The 14,291-nt window shown below is 34.2% G+C and overlaps 1 protein-coding gene across 1 annotated transcript in view; it reads right to left on the bottom strand.

Annotated features, from left to right (window-relative positions):
- Positions 1 to 6,832: 6,832 nt before the first annotated feature.
- LOC128248050 (uncharacterized) overlaps positions 6,833 to 14,291 on the bottom strand; it is a 56,380-nt gene continuing 48,921 nt past the window's right edge. Inside the window, exons 22-26 of the mRNA XM_052968442.1 lie at positions 13,706 to 13,797; positions 13,473 to 13,566; positions 11,416 to 11,501; positions 8,255 to 8,301; positions 6,833 to 6,905 (exon numbers count right to left, since the gene is read on the bottom strand). Of these exons, the coding sequence (XP_052824402.1) occupies positions 8,297 to 8,301; positions 11,416 to 11,501; positions 13,473 to 13,566; positions 13,706 to 13,797 (277 nt within the window). The 3' untranslated portion in view covers positions 6,833 to 6,905; positions 8,255 to 8,296. The remainder of the gene's footprint in view (positions 6,906 to 8,254; positions 8,302 to 11,415; positions 11,502 to 13,472; positions 13,567 to 13,705; positions 13,798 to 14,291) is intronic.

Raw genomic sequence — 14,291 nt, 5'->3', positions numbered from 1 at the left:
ATATATATATATATATATATATACCTATATATATTCAGGCATACATATATGTATACGTTTATTTTTGCGTTGTTACTTTTATCATGTGTGTATATATGTGTGAGCATGTGTGTACGTGTGTGTATGTGTGTATATATGTGCATGTCCCCTGTAGGTACATGTATATATATATATATATATGTATATGTGAGTGTTTGTGCGTGTATAATAACAAGCATTTCATATCTCCATTTGCGAGTAGTTATATGAAAAGTCAACTAGAAATCAGAGAATTTGGTTACCTCGTAAAAACTCACGTTCGTATTCACCCACAACAAAATCGAAAAAAAAAAAAATACAGACTCATATACAATCGTAATGAAACGCGTACAAATAAGACACAGAAATATAACATTATTTTAATGTGGCTATATCACAAGCGTATATCTCTAGAATACACACCACTGTATATGCGTATGAATGTCAGAGAGTACAATTTTTAGGTACAGATATAGAAGTTTGCTTCGTAATCATGCGGTTTCAAGTTTGATCCCACTGTATGGCATTTGGAGCAGTACTTCTCACTTAGGCCTCGAGTTAATCCAAGCTCTGTGAATGAAATTGAGTGAAACAGGCACAGTGAAAGCATGTCTGGATTGTACATTTAGTTCATGGGTGCAGCCTTGGTACATAGTGTGTTAGGCTGAGTAGGCTTGAGAATTAAGCGAAGAGCTCGCGTATTTGTGTATTATTCAATCACATGATAATTCATTTTGCATTGTGCAGTACAATGCAATTGCTCCTGATGTTAGTGCGTGTTGATAACCAGGAAGTATAGCATTGCACGAGAACATAAAGAACAAAATTATATGGGAAAACGTTAGTGATCAACACATATGCTATACAGAATTGCCTAAAAACCATAAATGATGAATGTGGAATGACTTATAGAATCACACGATTATGAAATAAACAGACACACAATGATCACGTGCAAAAATACAAGCCCAGATTGATGAGAGGCTAAACCGGTAAGCTGTAAATTGAGGTGATGTGACTACAGTAATTCCATTGTTTGCCTAATATAAAGAAGCCAGTACCTCTCGACCAGAAAAGAAATCCCATTCAAGAAATTCAGGAAGGGCATTGAAACCAAACATTGTTCCCATCAAGTTCATTCAATTTCGGTTTCAGAAAAGTCTCAAGCATCACACAAAATCAATCAGAATTCACAGTCACTATAACATTGTCTTCTTCAAAGAAGTACGGACCCCAAATTAATAGGTACGAGATCGTGTCCACCTAACTTTAAGTGCACACGGAACGCTCTTCATGTTGCAGTTACGGATTCGTTGTTCTTGATAAACGTTTCTAAAATAAAAGCGCGATGGTCACCCGTCCGATACATGTCGGCAAGTGAAAACAAAATGAAACAAAATATCACAAATTGCACCTATTGAAACAAAATGGCATTATATGTACATCGCGAAAATAAAAACCCATTTTTGGTTCTTTACTTTATTTTACTTCTATTAAACCTACAAATGTGTCAGATCATTTTGCCGCAGCTTGTATTATTTTTGTAATGATATTCCAAATGGTAATGATTTGGTTCATCATGAGAGGCTGTTTATTATGACAATGCTTACTTAGTTTAACATCACCATCTGGTATTTGAATGCTTTTAGTAAAATCCACTTGATTGTAAGCATCAGGTTTTCGGTTTGAGAATATCTCCTTTCCAACTACTTTCAGTGGCCTTCACACAGCAAGGGGCTGTTTTCTTCTTGACTATAAAACTTAAATTATATCACATTGTAACTATGTGAAGTACCACTACATTGCATTGATATTCTTGTAATAATTTAGGAATAATCAAAGTTATCAATAATAGAATCTCGTGTTATCACATGAGTAAGTTTTATTATATAATGATATCCTTTTTAGTTCTTTTGATGTCATTGTATTAGAGGTAATCACTTTGCTATTCCAGAAGTATGGAAACCACATTATAATGGGCTATTAAATATATATTGCACATATTTTATTCACATTTTTTAACTGAGTGGTTTGTTAGTTATAAGCAGGCATTTTGAGGAGACCTCGCTCACGTATACCATGCTCACACTAAACATGAGCTGCTCTCAGCAAGAGCCCTCACAATGGCTCCAAATTCTAGAGGTCTACACTATCGCCGAGGTTCTCCTTTGGTGAGAAGTCAGTTTTAACACAACTAGGCCAGTGTTCTTAAGACAGGCTCTTCTTTTCAGGCTTACAAAATATTTCAACCCTTAAAAATGAAAAGCTAAAGTGGTGACCACAATGAAATATTGACTCAGTATTTGGAATACTGTTGCCTCTATGTAATCGATCGCATCCTCAAGATAGCTGTTCGTCTAATTGGCGTGACATCACTCACAAAAGCGCTCTAGGCTCTCACTCACAGACATCCCGCCTACCTCCCCCGTCTTTTCTAAAACTGCTATAAAAGCTTGTCTCCAGGGGCTGGTTACTCCCGTACTCCTTCCAACCAAGCATTCCCGGTTCAATTGCCTCTCCATTCCTCGCAACCAGTTTACTTTTCTCACGAAGCTGCATCATGTCTTATACTCCAGAAGATCAGCCATTAGGAATTTCTCCCGCGTCTCTTGTCTTTCCTGTAGGAATCGAAATACAAAAGTTGAAATGGGCCCTCAACGGCACCAGACTCACTAAAGACAGAGGGTCAGCAAAAGTCACATCTTCTCCACCCAGCAACTAAAAATATTAGCAAAATTATAATGAAATCAAAGCGATCTTTAATTGACATTACAGTCACAGTAACGTTGATGAATTAGCGTTAGAAATATTGTATTTAACTCACTTGTACAGCCAGTGTTTTCTATATTCAGGTTTGTGTCCAAACTGCAAAAAAAGAGTTTGATATATTGTAAAAGCGAAAGCTAATGCAAACTATAAGCTAATAGAAACTGTCTTTATAAATATATTCACATAAAATATCTCCTCATCCAAGGAATCTGTAATATATTAATTGGATGCAATCAGTAATATAATGCGTAAGTTTGTGATTTAGGTCTGGCTCTGACGATTGGCTAACTTTACAAATTAATTGGATTTAACTCTTTGACTGTATGAGAACAATTAAATTCTGAGGATGGTTCACATTTTCGCATTTCAAGTTTTATGTATTAAGTACAATAAAATTCGTGTACATTTAATTAAAATTACTAACGCTAATTATATGGACTTATATTAGTATATGGATACCAATTTGTCTATGGTTATCATACCAGTTTATAATTCGAACATCAATTGACGAACTCAAAGAAATTACTGGGCCAAAACCACTGAAAAATGTGCTTTCAGTGCTACATTATTAATTGATTTTTAGAAATGATAATCTTGTAATAATTCTGCTTGTTATTGCGTTACTTAGCCCGTGGGGATGCAATTGTAACGCTTTCACGTGGTTAGTTGAAAGGAAAGAGAGAAAGAAAAGAGAGAATAAAAGAGAATAACGCGATGAGTGAAACAGAAAGAGAGAGAAAGAAAAAGAGGGAGAGAGAAGCGTCCATGACTTGAGGGAGAGGAAAAGTAATGATTTTAGCAGGGGGTGATGTTCTGATGGGGAGGTTAAAGAATGACAGAGAGGGGAGAAAGAGGGCGAGAGAGAGAGAGAGGGGAGGAAGAGAAAGAGGGGAGAGAAAGGAGGGAGAGAGAGATGAAGGGGGTGGTAGCGGTGATGGTGGTGATGGAGGTTGTGGTGATTGGATAGGGAAAGTAATTTTTAAAAAATTGTACTAAGTGTTTTTTTGTATCACCTATCACTTAACGTATGCGTATAAGTGCAATTCCGTGAAATATTCACGCTTATTTACGTGGCAGATATATGCAACTTAACTAAAGGTTGTATCATATTTACGGGATATTTTTTTTTGTATATGAGAAAAACAGAAAAATAAGAGTCAAATTTTATTTTGTGAGTGCTGCGTATTAAGTCTATGAAATTGTGCATAAAGTGTATAAAATGTGTATATAAAGTGCATTAAATAATCATTGTATTCCAATTTCTTTCACTTTTCAATGAGTAGCAGACAAGCGATTATCTTTCCATACAAACACAACACAGGCCACGCTTTCAGGTTTTTTGAATGAAATTTGTAGAAATAGGTTTACCATTAATTCCGTGAAATATTCACGAGTGCCGCTACTAATAATTATTCATTGTGTAAGGCAGGCTTGAATTGAGGTAGTATCTTTGAAGGATGGTGTTTATCAATGGTAGCCAGCTAAATTCTAAGTTCTTACTCTGCCGATGTGTACAACAAAATAAAATGTGCACTTAACATGTCACCAATGGATGATTCCTTTCCATAACAATGTCACCGGTCAGAGTAAAACATATTTCCAGAGGAATTGAAACAGCTCCGTGTTTACGAATAAGGCATCGTCTAGGTGGAAGAAATCTGCTATGTTCTGACATGAAAAAGCATGTGCTCACCGATAAACAGTATAAGAAATAACTAGAGTGAATCTTTTAAGAAGCCTCGTTGTAATCGCACATTTGTGGACATGTGTCTATGTATTTAATGATACACCAGTTGTTAGTTCGAGTCATATTTTCGTCGATATGTGTCATTTTTAGATCGATAGCATAAATCTGTTACTTTTTCCCGTTAAATCTAGTACACTTCAAGGAAGCAATTCTAGATCTATGCCAATGTACTCGGTGTACGCGCAGGATGTTAGTGCAACTTATTTACGTCTCATAGCTAACCGCCTACACTTTTTTTCTGCAAAATAGGGGTAGTTTATCCTGTTCAGGCTATATTATTAGCATTATCCTGCGTTTGAGAATTTAAAATCACTTCTTTAACTTTCCAAGACATCTCAACGCTCCTAAAAGCAAACTTCGTTTGTTTGTTTGCGTTTATCGTAATTTGAACTTAAATTATTTACAAATTTTTACGCAGTTTTCTTGAAGAATTCAAGGACAAAGTGAATACACGTACTATCAGCTAGTTACTATCTTGTAGGCACACTACCTGGGATTTAACACTTCGCAACATCCATTCATATCTTCTGAAAATGATTTTTCGAAACCAGATATATATTCATGATGCGAATATGATCTGAATATTCACATATGATCTGAACACATATTCAGATATATATTCATGATGATTTTGTATTAATCGTTTATGATTTTTTCTTCTTTACATAATGTTTGTTAGTACTTTAATGATATTATCCGTTAAAACGGATTTCCACTCAGTGAGTCAGTACGGTGTCCTCTCTTCGGCAAGGCGTTCAATATATTTTCTAACGCCTTACATTTCCCAGGTAATGTTTAGACTAGATGAGTGTGCTTTTACCAGTTGCTAGTACCTTCCCATTGTTTGATTTTGCGTAATCTCTACATTACTTCGCATGTTGATATGTTTTCAGTCGTGTTCACGTTTTATTATTCGTATGCATACTACTTCCCAGAATTCCTCGAAATGCAAATTTACTCTTTGATAGATAATGTGATTATATAAAAATTATAGTTACATTGATAAATCCGATTGCTATATTGCATTTCGTTTATACATTTTACGTATATCATATAACAATGTGTTATAATCAATTTGCTTTGAAAATAATAAACTCCCTCTTTCTTCACTAATGTTTGTTGATATATTTGAAACTTAAAGATTTCAAACTCTGTAATTTCATAGGAACGTTTTATTTCAGTATTTCCAGCATATTGATCTTGAGGTTAACAGTGTAAATCAATGACTAAGTATTCACATACTTATTAGTTCTATCTCCACATCTCAAGCACTACCACAAAGTTAGTGCTTAACGGAATTAGAAATATAAATTGCCTGATATAATTCACGATTTAAACACTTGGAAATAAAATTGAACATTTTATAATGTCAATTCATTTATGTGTTCTCCGACAATAATAAACATATATTACACGCATTTTGAGAAGTTTCACTTATTTTGTCACGTGAGAATTCTATTAAGAAAACAAATAACAAATATATCAGCGTAATGCTATTGTTTGTACATACTTTAGTTATTAAACAGTAACCATAAGATCTTTCATTATTGGTTTGCAAGGTGGACCAAAAGTATTTGATAAAGTATAAAGATGATATATTTGTATGTATTACATGTTCCAGTTTACTAAGAAGACAAACATGATATATTAGTATTTACTACAATGCGAGACTTTTTTCCACGCAAAAGTTCTAAATATTCACCAATAAACACCTTTCTGCTGATAAATAAATTACAGTTTTTCTTTACACCCTACAAAAGTTAAAGTCGTACAGGAAATATTGCCCTACTATTGAACAGAAATATCAGAAGCAACACCATGCTACTCGAGCAATGGCATCTAACATATGTATTACTGTAGCTTTGAAACATGGTAACTGTAGTTGGGACAGAGAAGTGTGTCATTGAATTTAACGGCAGATATACAGAATAAAAGCTCTGCTTAAGGACTGAACCCTATATAGTTTTACGTTATGTATATCTGAAACTTTTCAATCTACACACTTTGGCGTTGACTCTACATTATATATAATGTAGAGTCGTTATTATAAATAATGTAGAATCCCTTCATTATGTCACTACACTATGTAATAATGTGGTCTCTACATTATATATATATATATCTGAATATATAATATATATTCCCTACATTATGAATATCTGATACTTTTGAATTTGCACACTTTGGCCTTCACTACCACATACAGCAACATCAAATAACGATGTAGAATTTTTTACCGACTATCCTTATTTGAAGAAGATTGCAAAATAACACACACACACGGGTAATTATTTAAAAATTCAATTTTATTTTATAGGAATTTTAATTGAGTGCCATAACCTTCAGGATTGATTGCTAATCGGAATAAGACCTGTAAAGAGAATGGAAAAATATAGCGATAAACATTTGTTTTGAAGAGTGATTTAAAATAGAGAAGGTATATTTATCTTATGCAATACAGTATTATCTATTAATGCGACTTTGGTAATGAAATTGCAAAAAGTAATGTTTTGGTTCACAATGTAATTCTAGTTACTTTTACAGCGGTCCTATTAAACACTTAGTTTGATATCACCAATTGATTCTTAAATGCATTTAGTTGAGTTCATTCTATTGTAAGCATACAGTTTTCTGATTGAAAATATCTCCTCTCGCCTTCTAACTTTCAAAGGCCTTGGAACGGTCAAGGTATTATCTGCTTTCTGATTATAAAACTTAAATCATATCCTATTATACCTACATGAAGCGTTGCACTGATATTATTCTATTAACGATTAAGTAATAATAATGGCAATCAATATGTAAATGTCATGTTACTACATGAGTAACGACATTGTATATTATATTGAAATCCTACGTACATCTCTTGATGGCGTTTCATTAGTGTTAATATTGACACATAGCTGTGTAGGATGGAAACTACATTACAACAAAATATTAAATATATATTGCATATATCTTATTATGTTTATTAACGGAGCGGTATTATAGTTGTGAGCAGGCACATTGAGGAGATATCGCTCATATATCCCATGCTATATCATTGACATTATATGCTATTTGAGAAAACACCATGAGTTCACACTGAAACCGAGCAGAAGGGAGCTACTGCCCTCACAGTCACTCCAAATTTTAAGGGATTTATTATAGTGGAGGAGCTTCATTAGCTCTTCTTTATTTCAAGTCCAGAAAATATGTCAACAGTAAACAAGGTAAAGTGAAAATGAGGACTACAATAGTGTGCTCACGCTCTGCCGCGGATATTGCTGCTGGTATATACTCACAAATATTCGAGTATTGACATTAAATCACCCACATACAAAAGGTTTACTCCCCCTGCCTTTTCTAAATCTGTTATCACAGCTTCACACCATCGGAGATAGTTAGTCCCGTATCTATTCCATTTGGCTTTCCTGTGCCTCTCGTCTCTTCACCTCCCGTTACCTTTGTGTCTGGCTCGCACAACAGCATCATGCCTAATCTTTCTTCTTCAGAACATAGGCCATTTGGAATCTTCTCCCTGCTCATCTCTTTCCTGCAGGAATTGAACCCCAGCCATTTAAATGGAACCCCAGCTGCATCAAGCTCACTTTGCATTGAGGGCCTGCAAAAGTCATATCTTCAACACCCAGTAATTGAAAAAGATGTAATGATGAAGTACAAGCAATATGAAATTGATAATGCGATTTGATGAATTAATGTTAGAAATATAGAACTTACCTCAGTAGTACTTCTAGTATTTTCAACCTTCAGGTATATATATCACCCTGAAAAGAAAGTTGTTATATTGTGAAAGTAAAACTTATTATGCACTTTAAACCTAATATATCATTATGAATATATTCACATCAAATGTGTCCTCATCCAATTAATCTGAATTCTATCAATTCGCTACAAATTTCTATCAATTCGCTATGAAAGAGTACCATGGAAGATTGTGAAACAGGAGAAAGCCACGATTCTAGCAATCATGATTAGTTTACTTATGTGGTATAATGTGTAATTAGATTTTGACGACCCGATATAACTTAATTGAAATTAATCCTTTGAGATTACAGTTAAGTTGCAGGAATAGTTCATATTTTCGCAGTCTCAGTTTTCCTTTAAATTTCATAGATTAATTACTAATAAAATAATTGTAACTTTAACAAAATTACTAATGTCAATTATACTAACTTAAATACAACCATATCATATAGTGGGGTTTCATATCAACTCACGACTCGATAATCGATTGATAAACTCTAGGGATATGATGAGCCAAAATCACTACTGCAAGGAGTGTTTTCAACGCTCCATTGTTTACTAAAATATTGATTTCAGGAATAACCATAATAATTGCTTTTAGTATAGGGTAGCTTTGAATTAAAGGAGTGCCTTTGATGAATGGCATACTGCTCCCTAGTTAAGCGGAGTGGATGTTTATCCCTGGTAGTCAGCTAACCCCAAAATTTCTTACTCAGCTGGAGGGAAAAAGTAAATGCCCCCAAACAATGTATCATTTCGAAAATTAATTCACCAGCCAGGATAAAATTCTCAAACGAATTGAAACAGCCTCGTTTCAACAATCTAATTGAAAGAAATAAGCTGTGGTGAGAAATGAAGGATTGGCTCATTGAAATAAACAAGTGAAATGAACAAACAAAAGGTAAGTAGGAAAAAGCTCACTGAAATAAACAAGCAAAAAGTAACTATATACCGCAATAGTATCAACCCAGATTAACAATATCTACTATATTTGTCTGAATGTGATAAATGACCTGGCAGAGATTCTCTGAAGACAGACCAATTATCATATGGAATGCAAAAACACTGGAGGATCACAGACCAGGAAAAGACCTACTCCCCTGTAGTAGAAAGAAAAACAGGTATACAAGTGTGGTGGCGTTCATACTCAACATATCCATCTAGGCCATTTTAATAGGATGTCAACGAGTCTTATACATAATTATGAACATCCTATTGCAGGATGAAGGCAGATTCCTTGGTCTTTGCAGTTTCTTTACTTCGTATGGTGTCTCACCCTTTTCGAATTATGTGTACGAATTCTAATTGATGCATGTCAGTAAAGTAGTGCTTGTGATAGCTGTGCTCAAGCCGTACTGTTGGGGTGTATGACTTCAAAATGGAACATATATAAATAGGATAGCAAGAAAGTAATCACTACAATAAGATTAAAGCTGTAATTCTAACCTTTCTTGAATATACATATACACGTTCTGTTCTTAGTTCGCACATGGATGTGTACGTATTTATAGAAATTAAAGTGAGTGTAATGCAAAACTCCACTGATAAACAAGGTTCAAATCCTCAAAGAATGTTTCATATTCCCAATGGGTACCGTTCGACTGGTGTAATTACGGACGTTGGAAACAGAAATGGTCTACAAACCGTGGGGATAACTAGTATGATGGAGATAAAGGAATTTTACGATACTAGCAAGCAGGTTAGTCATTTTTCTGTCAGCATCTAACCTCTGTGTGCATATGTCTACGTTCTCCTTGTTAGACAATAGGAATCTGTCACTCATGGAAGGTTATTTCCTCCATTCGTTTATACTAGATATCTTAATTTCGAAGTTTTGTGTTACTGATTTCCATAGTGTACTAAAACCAACATTACAACAATGATCATATTATCAGTAAGACCAATCTTGCAAGCGAGATACTACTTAAAATCCCTCTGAAAAGATTAACGACTCAAAAAGTTATAGAACAGGCGGGTTTCAGTAAAGTTAGAAGTACTACTAATTAGGTCTTCAACACCGCTTTTTCAACAAGAAATACAGTGGACAAGAACGAAAATTCTAGCTTGTCTTCATAGACTTTAGAAAGGAGCTTAATGATTTGTCATCGTAAAAATATTCATTAGGGTAAAGCAGCTGATTCATTTTAGCAACTCCTTGAAGTTAAGGCAACAACGAAAAGTGAGGTTTATGTCACATTAGGAGTGACTGACTAGGCTCTTCTTCTTCGCCCTCTGACTTATGTAATTTGTAAACGTTACCCTTAAAATAATATAAGCACAAGTATATTCGGAGAAACGAATATCAAAATGCTAATATTTGCTGAATAAAATTGATAAGCTGACAGTAAGTATATATAAATTGGCTGACTTAGACGGTGCCCTGGTAAGTTCTCCAATAGCTTTGAATAAAAGCTGTAGAAATGGTTTCATCAAAAGAGATACCTTGCTCCAAAAGTGAGAGTCTAGGCATAAATAACAGTTGAAGTAACTGGAGTCAAAAATACCGCCAACCATTTCACCTAGCGTGCTAACGATTCTGCCAGCCTACAGTCTGAAGTTGAAAACTAACATTAGAAAGTGTATAGGTACCGCAGAGCATATGTACCCGAAATCTTCCATAAACATGCGAAATATGGATCGTCACAACTTTGATACAAGGAAAAACACATGCAATCGAAATAAGATGGAGCCTCCTATGATTCTTGTACATGGACCAAATCACCACCGAAGAAGTGCGCGAACCCATCTAACTCACAGTAGCATCGAAGTAGATAATATAACAATTCTGTGTAAAAGCAATGTGAGACGGTGGGCTTATTCAGAAAGATCTACTAACCTGGCAAAAATCATTCTTTAAGAAACTTTGAGTGGTAGAAAGAAGACATAAGTAGGGGTAATGTGGACACACACATATGTTATTAGAAAAAAAAACCCAGATCTCGCGCACGGCAAAGTCAGCTGGAGAAATCAAGAACTCAGTTCATGGGCCTCCTCTATTGCTCGATCAGGAAGTAAGAAGTGAAGTGAAGTTATCCTAAATGTAATTTTGCAAATGCAGTTTTCGTTTGGAATTTACTACGTGGATGCTGACTGTTCGCCAATAAAATGAAATATATTAATGAAAAAAATCTTACTGTAACATAAGACACTAAACATCGTTTGGAACAGATTACTGCATCTTTGGTCTTCAGTTGAGCATCTTTCATATTTATCTAGTCGTCTACAATATACAAATATGGGAATATCATTGCACAAAATAGAAAATCCTGAATATATTTGACAATATTTTGCATCATCGATGTAATGTAGTTCAATCTTGTTATCTAGCAGGTTTAAAATCTTGCACTATATACATTTATTACCCACTGAGATTTTGTATCCCCGATTCAGTTAAGCGGGTCGAATATCCTGGGTTTGTGATCATTTTTTCATAAAAGACAGCAAATATTTGTCACGTCTGCTAACAACTAAAAATCTCAACCAATTTACTGTTAAAATCAAATCACAGTTCACGACTCTCTTGATACGCATTAATTAACGAGACATTGTTTGAGATTGACTACAACATTAAACGGGAATATTTTGGCCTGGAGGGGTATAGACTAGCCTGGGTTATTTTACACCCCAAGTATAGTTTTGGCCTAGGACAGTTTATCCACCGGATATACTCTGGCCTAGGCCAAACAATACCGAAGTTTAATCTGGACAGGAGTTAATTTGGCCAGCTATACCGGGATTGGTAAAATATTTCCTAATGAAACAGGAAATATGTTTTACAAACTAATTTCTAATAAGTAGATCTCTGGAAAGGAAGATATAACTTGACAAAAATGCAAACAAATTTCATATGGAATGTTTCTTTGAAATTATGTTTTAATACTATTATCTGTTTTACTTTTATACTCTGTTACTTGCTTCAGTATTTGACTGCGACCATGCTGGAGCACTCCCTTTAGTCGAACAAATCGATCCCGGGACTTATTCTTTGTAAGCCTAGTACTTATTCTATCATCTTCTTTTGCCGAACCGCTAAGTTACGGGGACGTAAACACACCAGTATCGGTTGTCAAGCGATATTGGGGGGGAACAAACACAGACACTCAAATGCATACACACACATATATAAACATACATGCATATACATACATACATATATATATATATATATATATATATATATATATATATATAAATTCAGAAGAGTGGTACAACAAGGCACCAATATTTACCGGAAATTAATACATTTGTATTGAAATATTTTTGATATATATATATCCAAAGTTTTAAATATGGGCGAAACCTAGAAATGTGGCATTGATCTCCTATTCTTGACTTTTGTTTGATTTTTGTTTGTTCCCAAATGTATTCCCTGAAGACATGTAAGGCAACTTATATGTTTGACTTAAATTTGATAGTCAAATATAGCCTTATACAGAAATGTTGACATAGGAATAAATTACAATAATAATGGATAATAGCGTCAAATCTCTCTCTTAAATTTAAAACTTTGGATATATAACCAAGAACGATCCCTAAGGAGTCTAATTTAGACTTTTGCAGTGAAATCTCTTGCTATATTGGTAACGATTACATGGTTTTCTATGAACAATTATATATATATATATGTATACACGACGGGTTTCTTTCAGTTCCCGTCTACCAAATCACTCACAAGGCTTTGGTCGGCTTTAATAGAAGACACTTGTCCAAGGTGTCACGCAGTTGGGCTGAACCTGGAATCATGTGGCTAGGAAGCAATCCTCTTACCACACAACCAAAGAATTTCTGATCTTTTTTGTAAATAAAAAGAAAATTGAATAACACGTCTTTCCAACATTACTCCCAGTTTTCGACCATTACTTTCGAACATTATCACTGAATTATATTTTAAAACCTAACGCGATCCATTCAAGGACTATTGTCCTAAAAGTACAAGACGTGTGATTTTATTTGAAATTACATACGTATTTATGGATTTGTTAAAAGCTGGATCATTTGATATTTTCCTGAATATGCACCATTCTTTGATCGATAACTGTTTCCTTTTGACCCCAGTACACCTCAATAAGTATTTCTAGGTTTGTAACAACGTAAGAAATTTTACTAGTTATTCTACTATATAAACATGCAAATATTAGATGTAATTAGACGTAATAATAATAGTGAGAGGAGTAAAAAAATATATATGTACTTGCAGTCCTCCTCATTCATAACTGATTCATCTAAGGGAATATCCCTTACGGGTATCGGACAACGTTTGTATATCTCCATGCAGTCGTCTTTGCCTGAAAGGTTTAAACGTTTGATATTTTATTTGTTTACTTCTTAAAGTTCTTGAAAATTTTGCTAAAACTTTACATCATAAAACAAATTGAAAGATATATTTATCGTATTAATAAATGAATATTAATATAATAATCTCACTAGGGCAATCAGATTCAAATCTTCTTTGAAATGCTTCCATGCAATGATGGTCTTTGTGTTTCTGAGCACACGTTTTGTACAGGACAAGGCGCCTAAATGAGGAAAATAAATTGGTAAAAATTACTTCCAAGTTAAAAAACGAAACGTAGCATTATCCGTAAATTTGAAAATATTTCGAATTTTCGTATTGAAAATAGTATGTACCAGTTTAAAATATCTGTCAATGTAGTCACTATTTACATTGTGAGCTCACCTTACTGCAATTTGTAACTATCCATTCATACTTCCGGTACTAAGAAAATTATTTGTAGCCAGAAGCAGGAGTTATACTTAACAGTGCATTGCCTGCTCCATAATTGTATACTTGTTCATATAGTAGAAACCAGTTTTATCGTTCGCACCGCACATGTTAGTTAGAGAGAGAAAGATAGATAGTGGAGGTAGAATGAGAGTGAGAGAAGGAGGTGGAATGAGAGATAGGAGTGGAGCGAGAGAAAGAAGAAGAGACCTTAGACAAAAGAAAGAAATAAAGAAAGGTGTATATATATATATATATATATATATATATATATATATATATATATAT

The sequence above is a fragment of the Octopus bimaculoides genome, chromosome 6, assembly GCF_001194135.2.
Source record: "Octopus bimaculoides isolate UCB-OBI-ISO-001 chromosome 6, ASM119413v2, whole genome shotgun sequence".
NCBI lineage: Eukaryota > Metazoa > Mollusca > Cephalopoda > Octopoda > Octopodidae > Octopus > Octopus bimaculoides.
The sequence above is the reverse complement of the archived record's forward strand: the minus strand, read 5'-3'. Positions and strand labels throughout refer to the sequence as shown.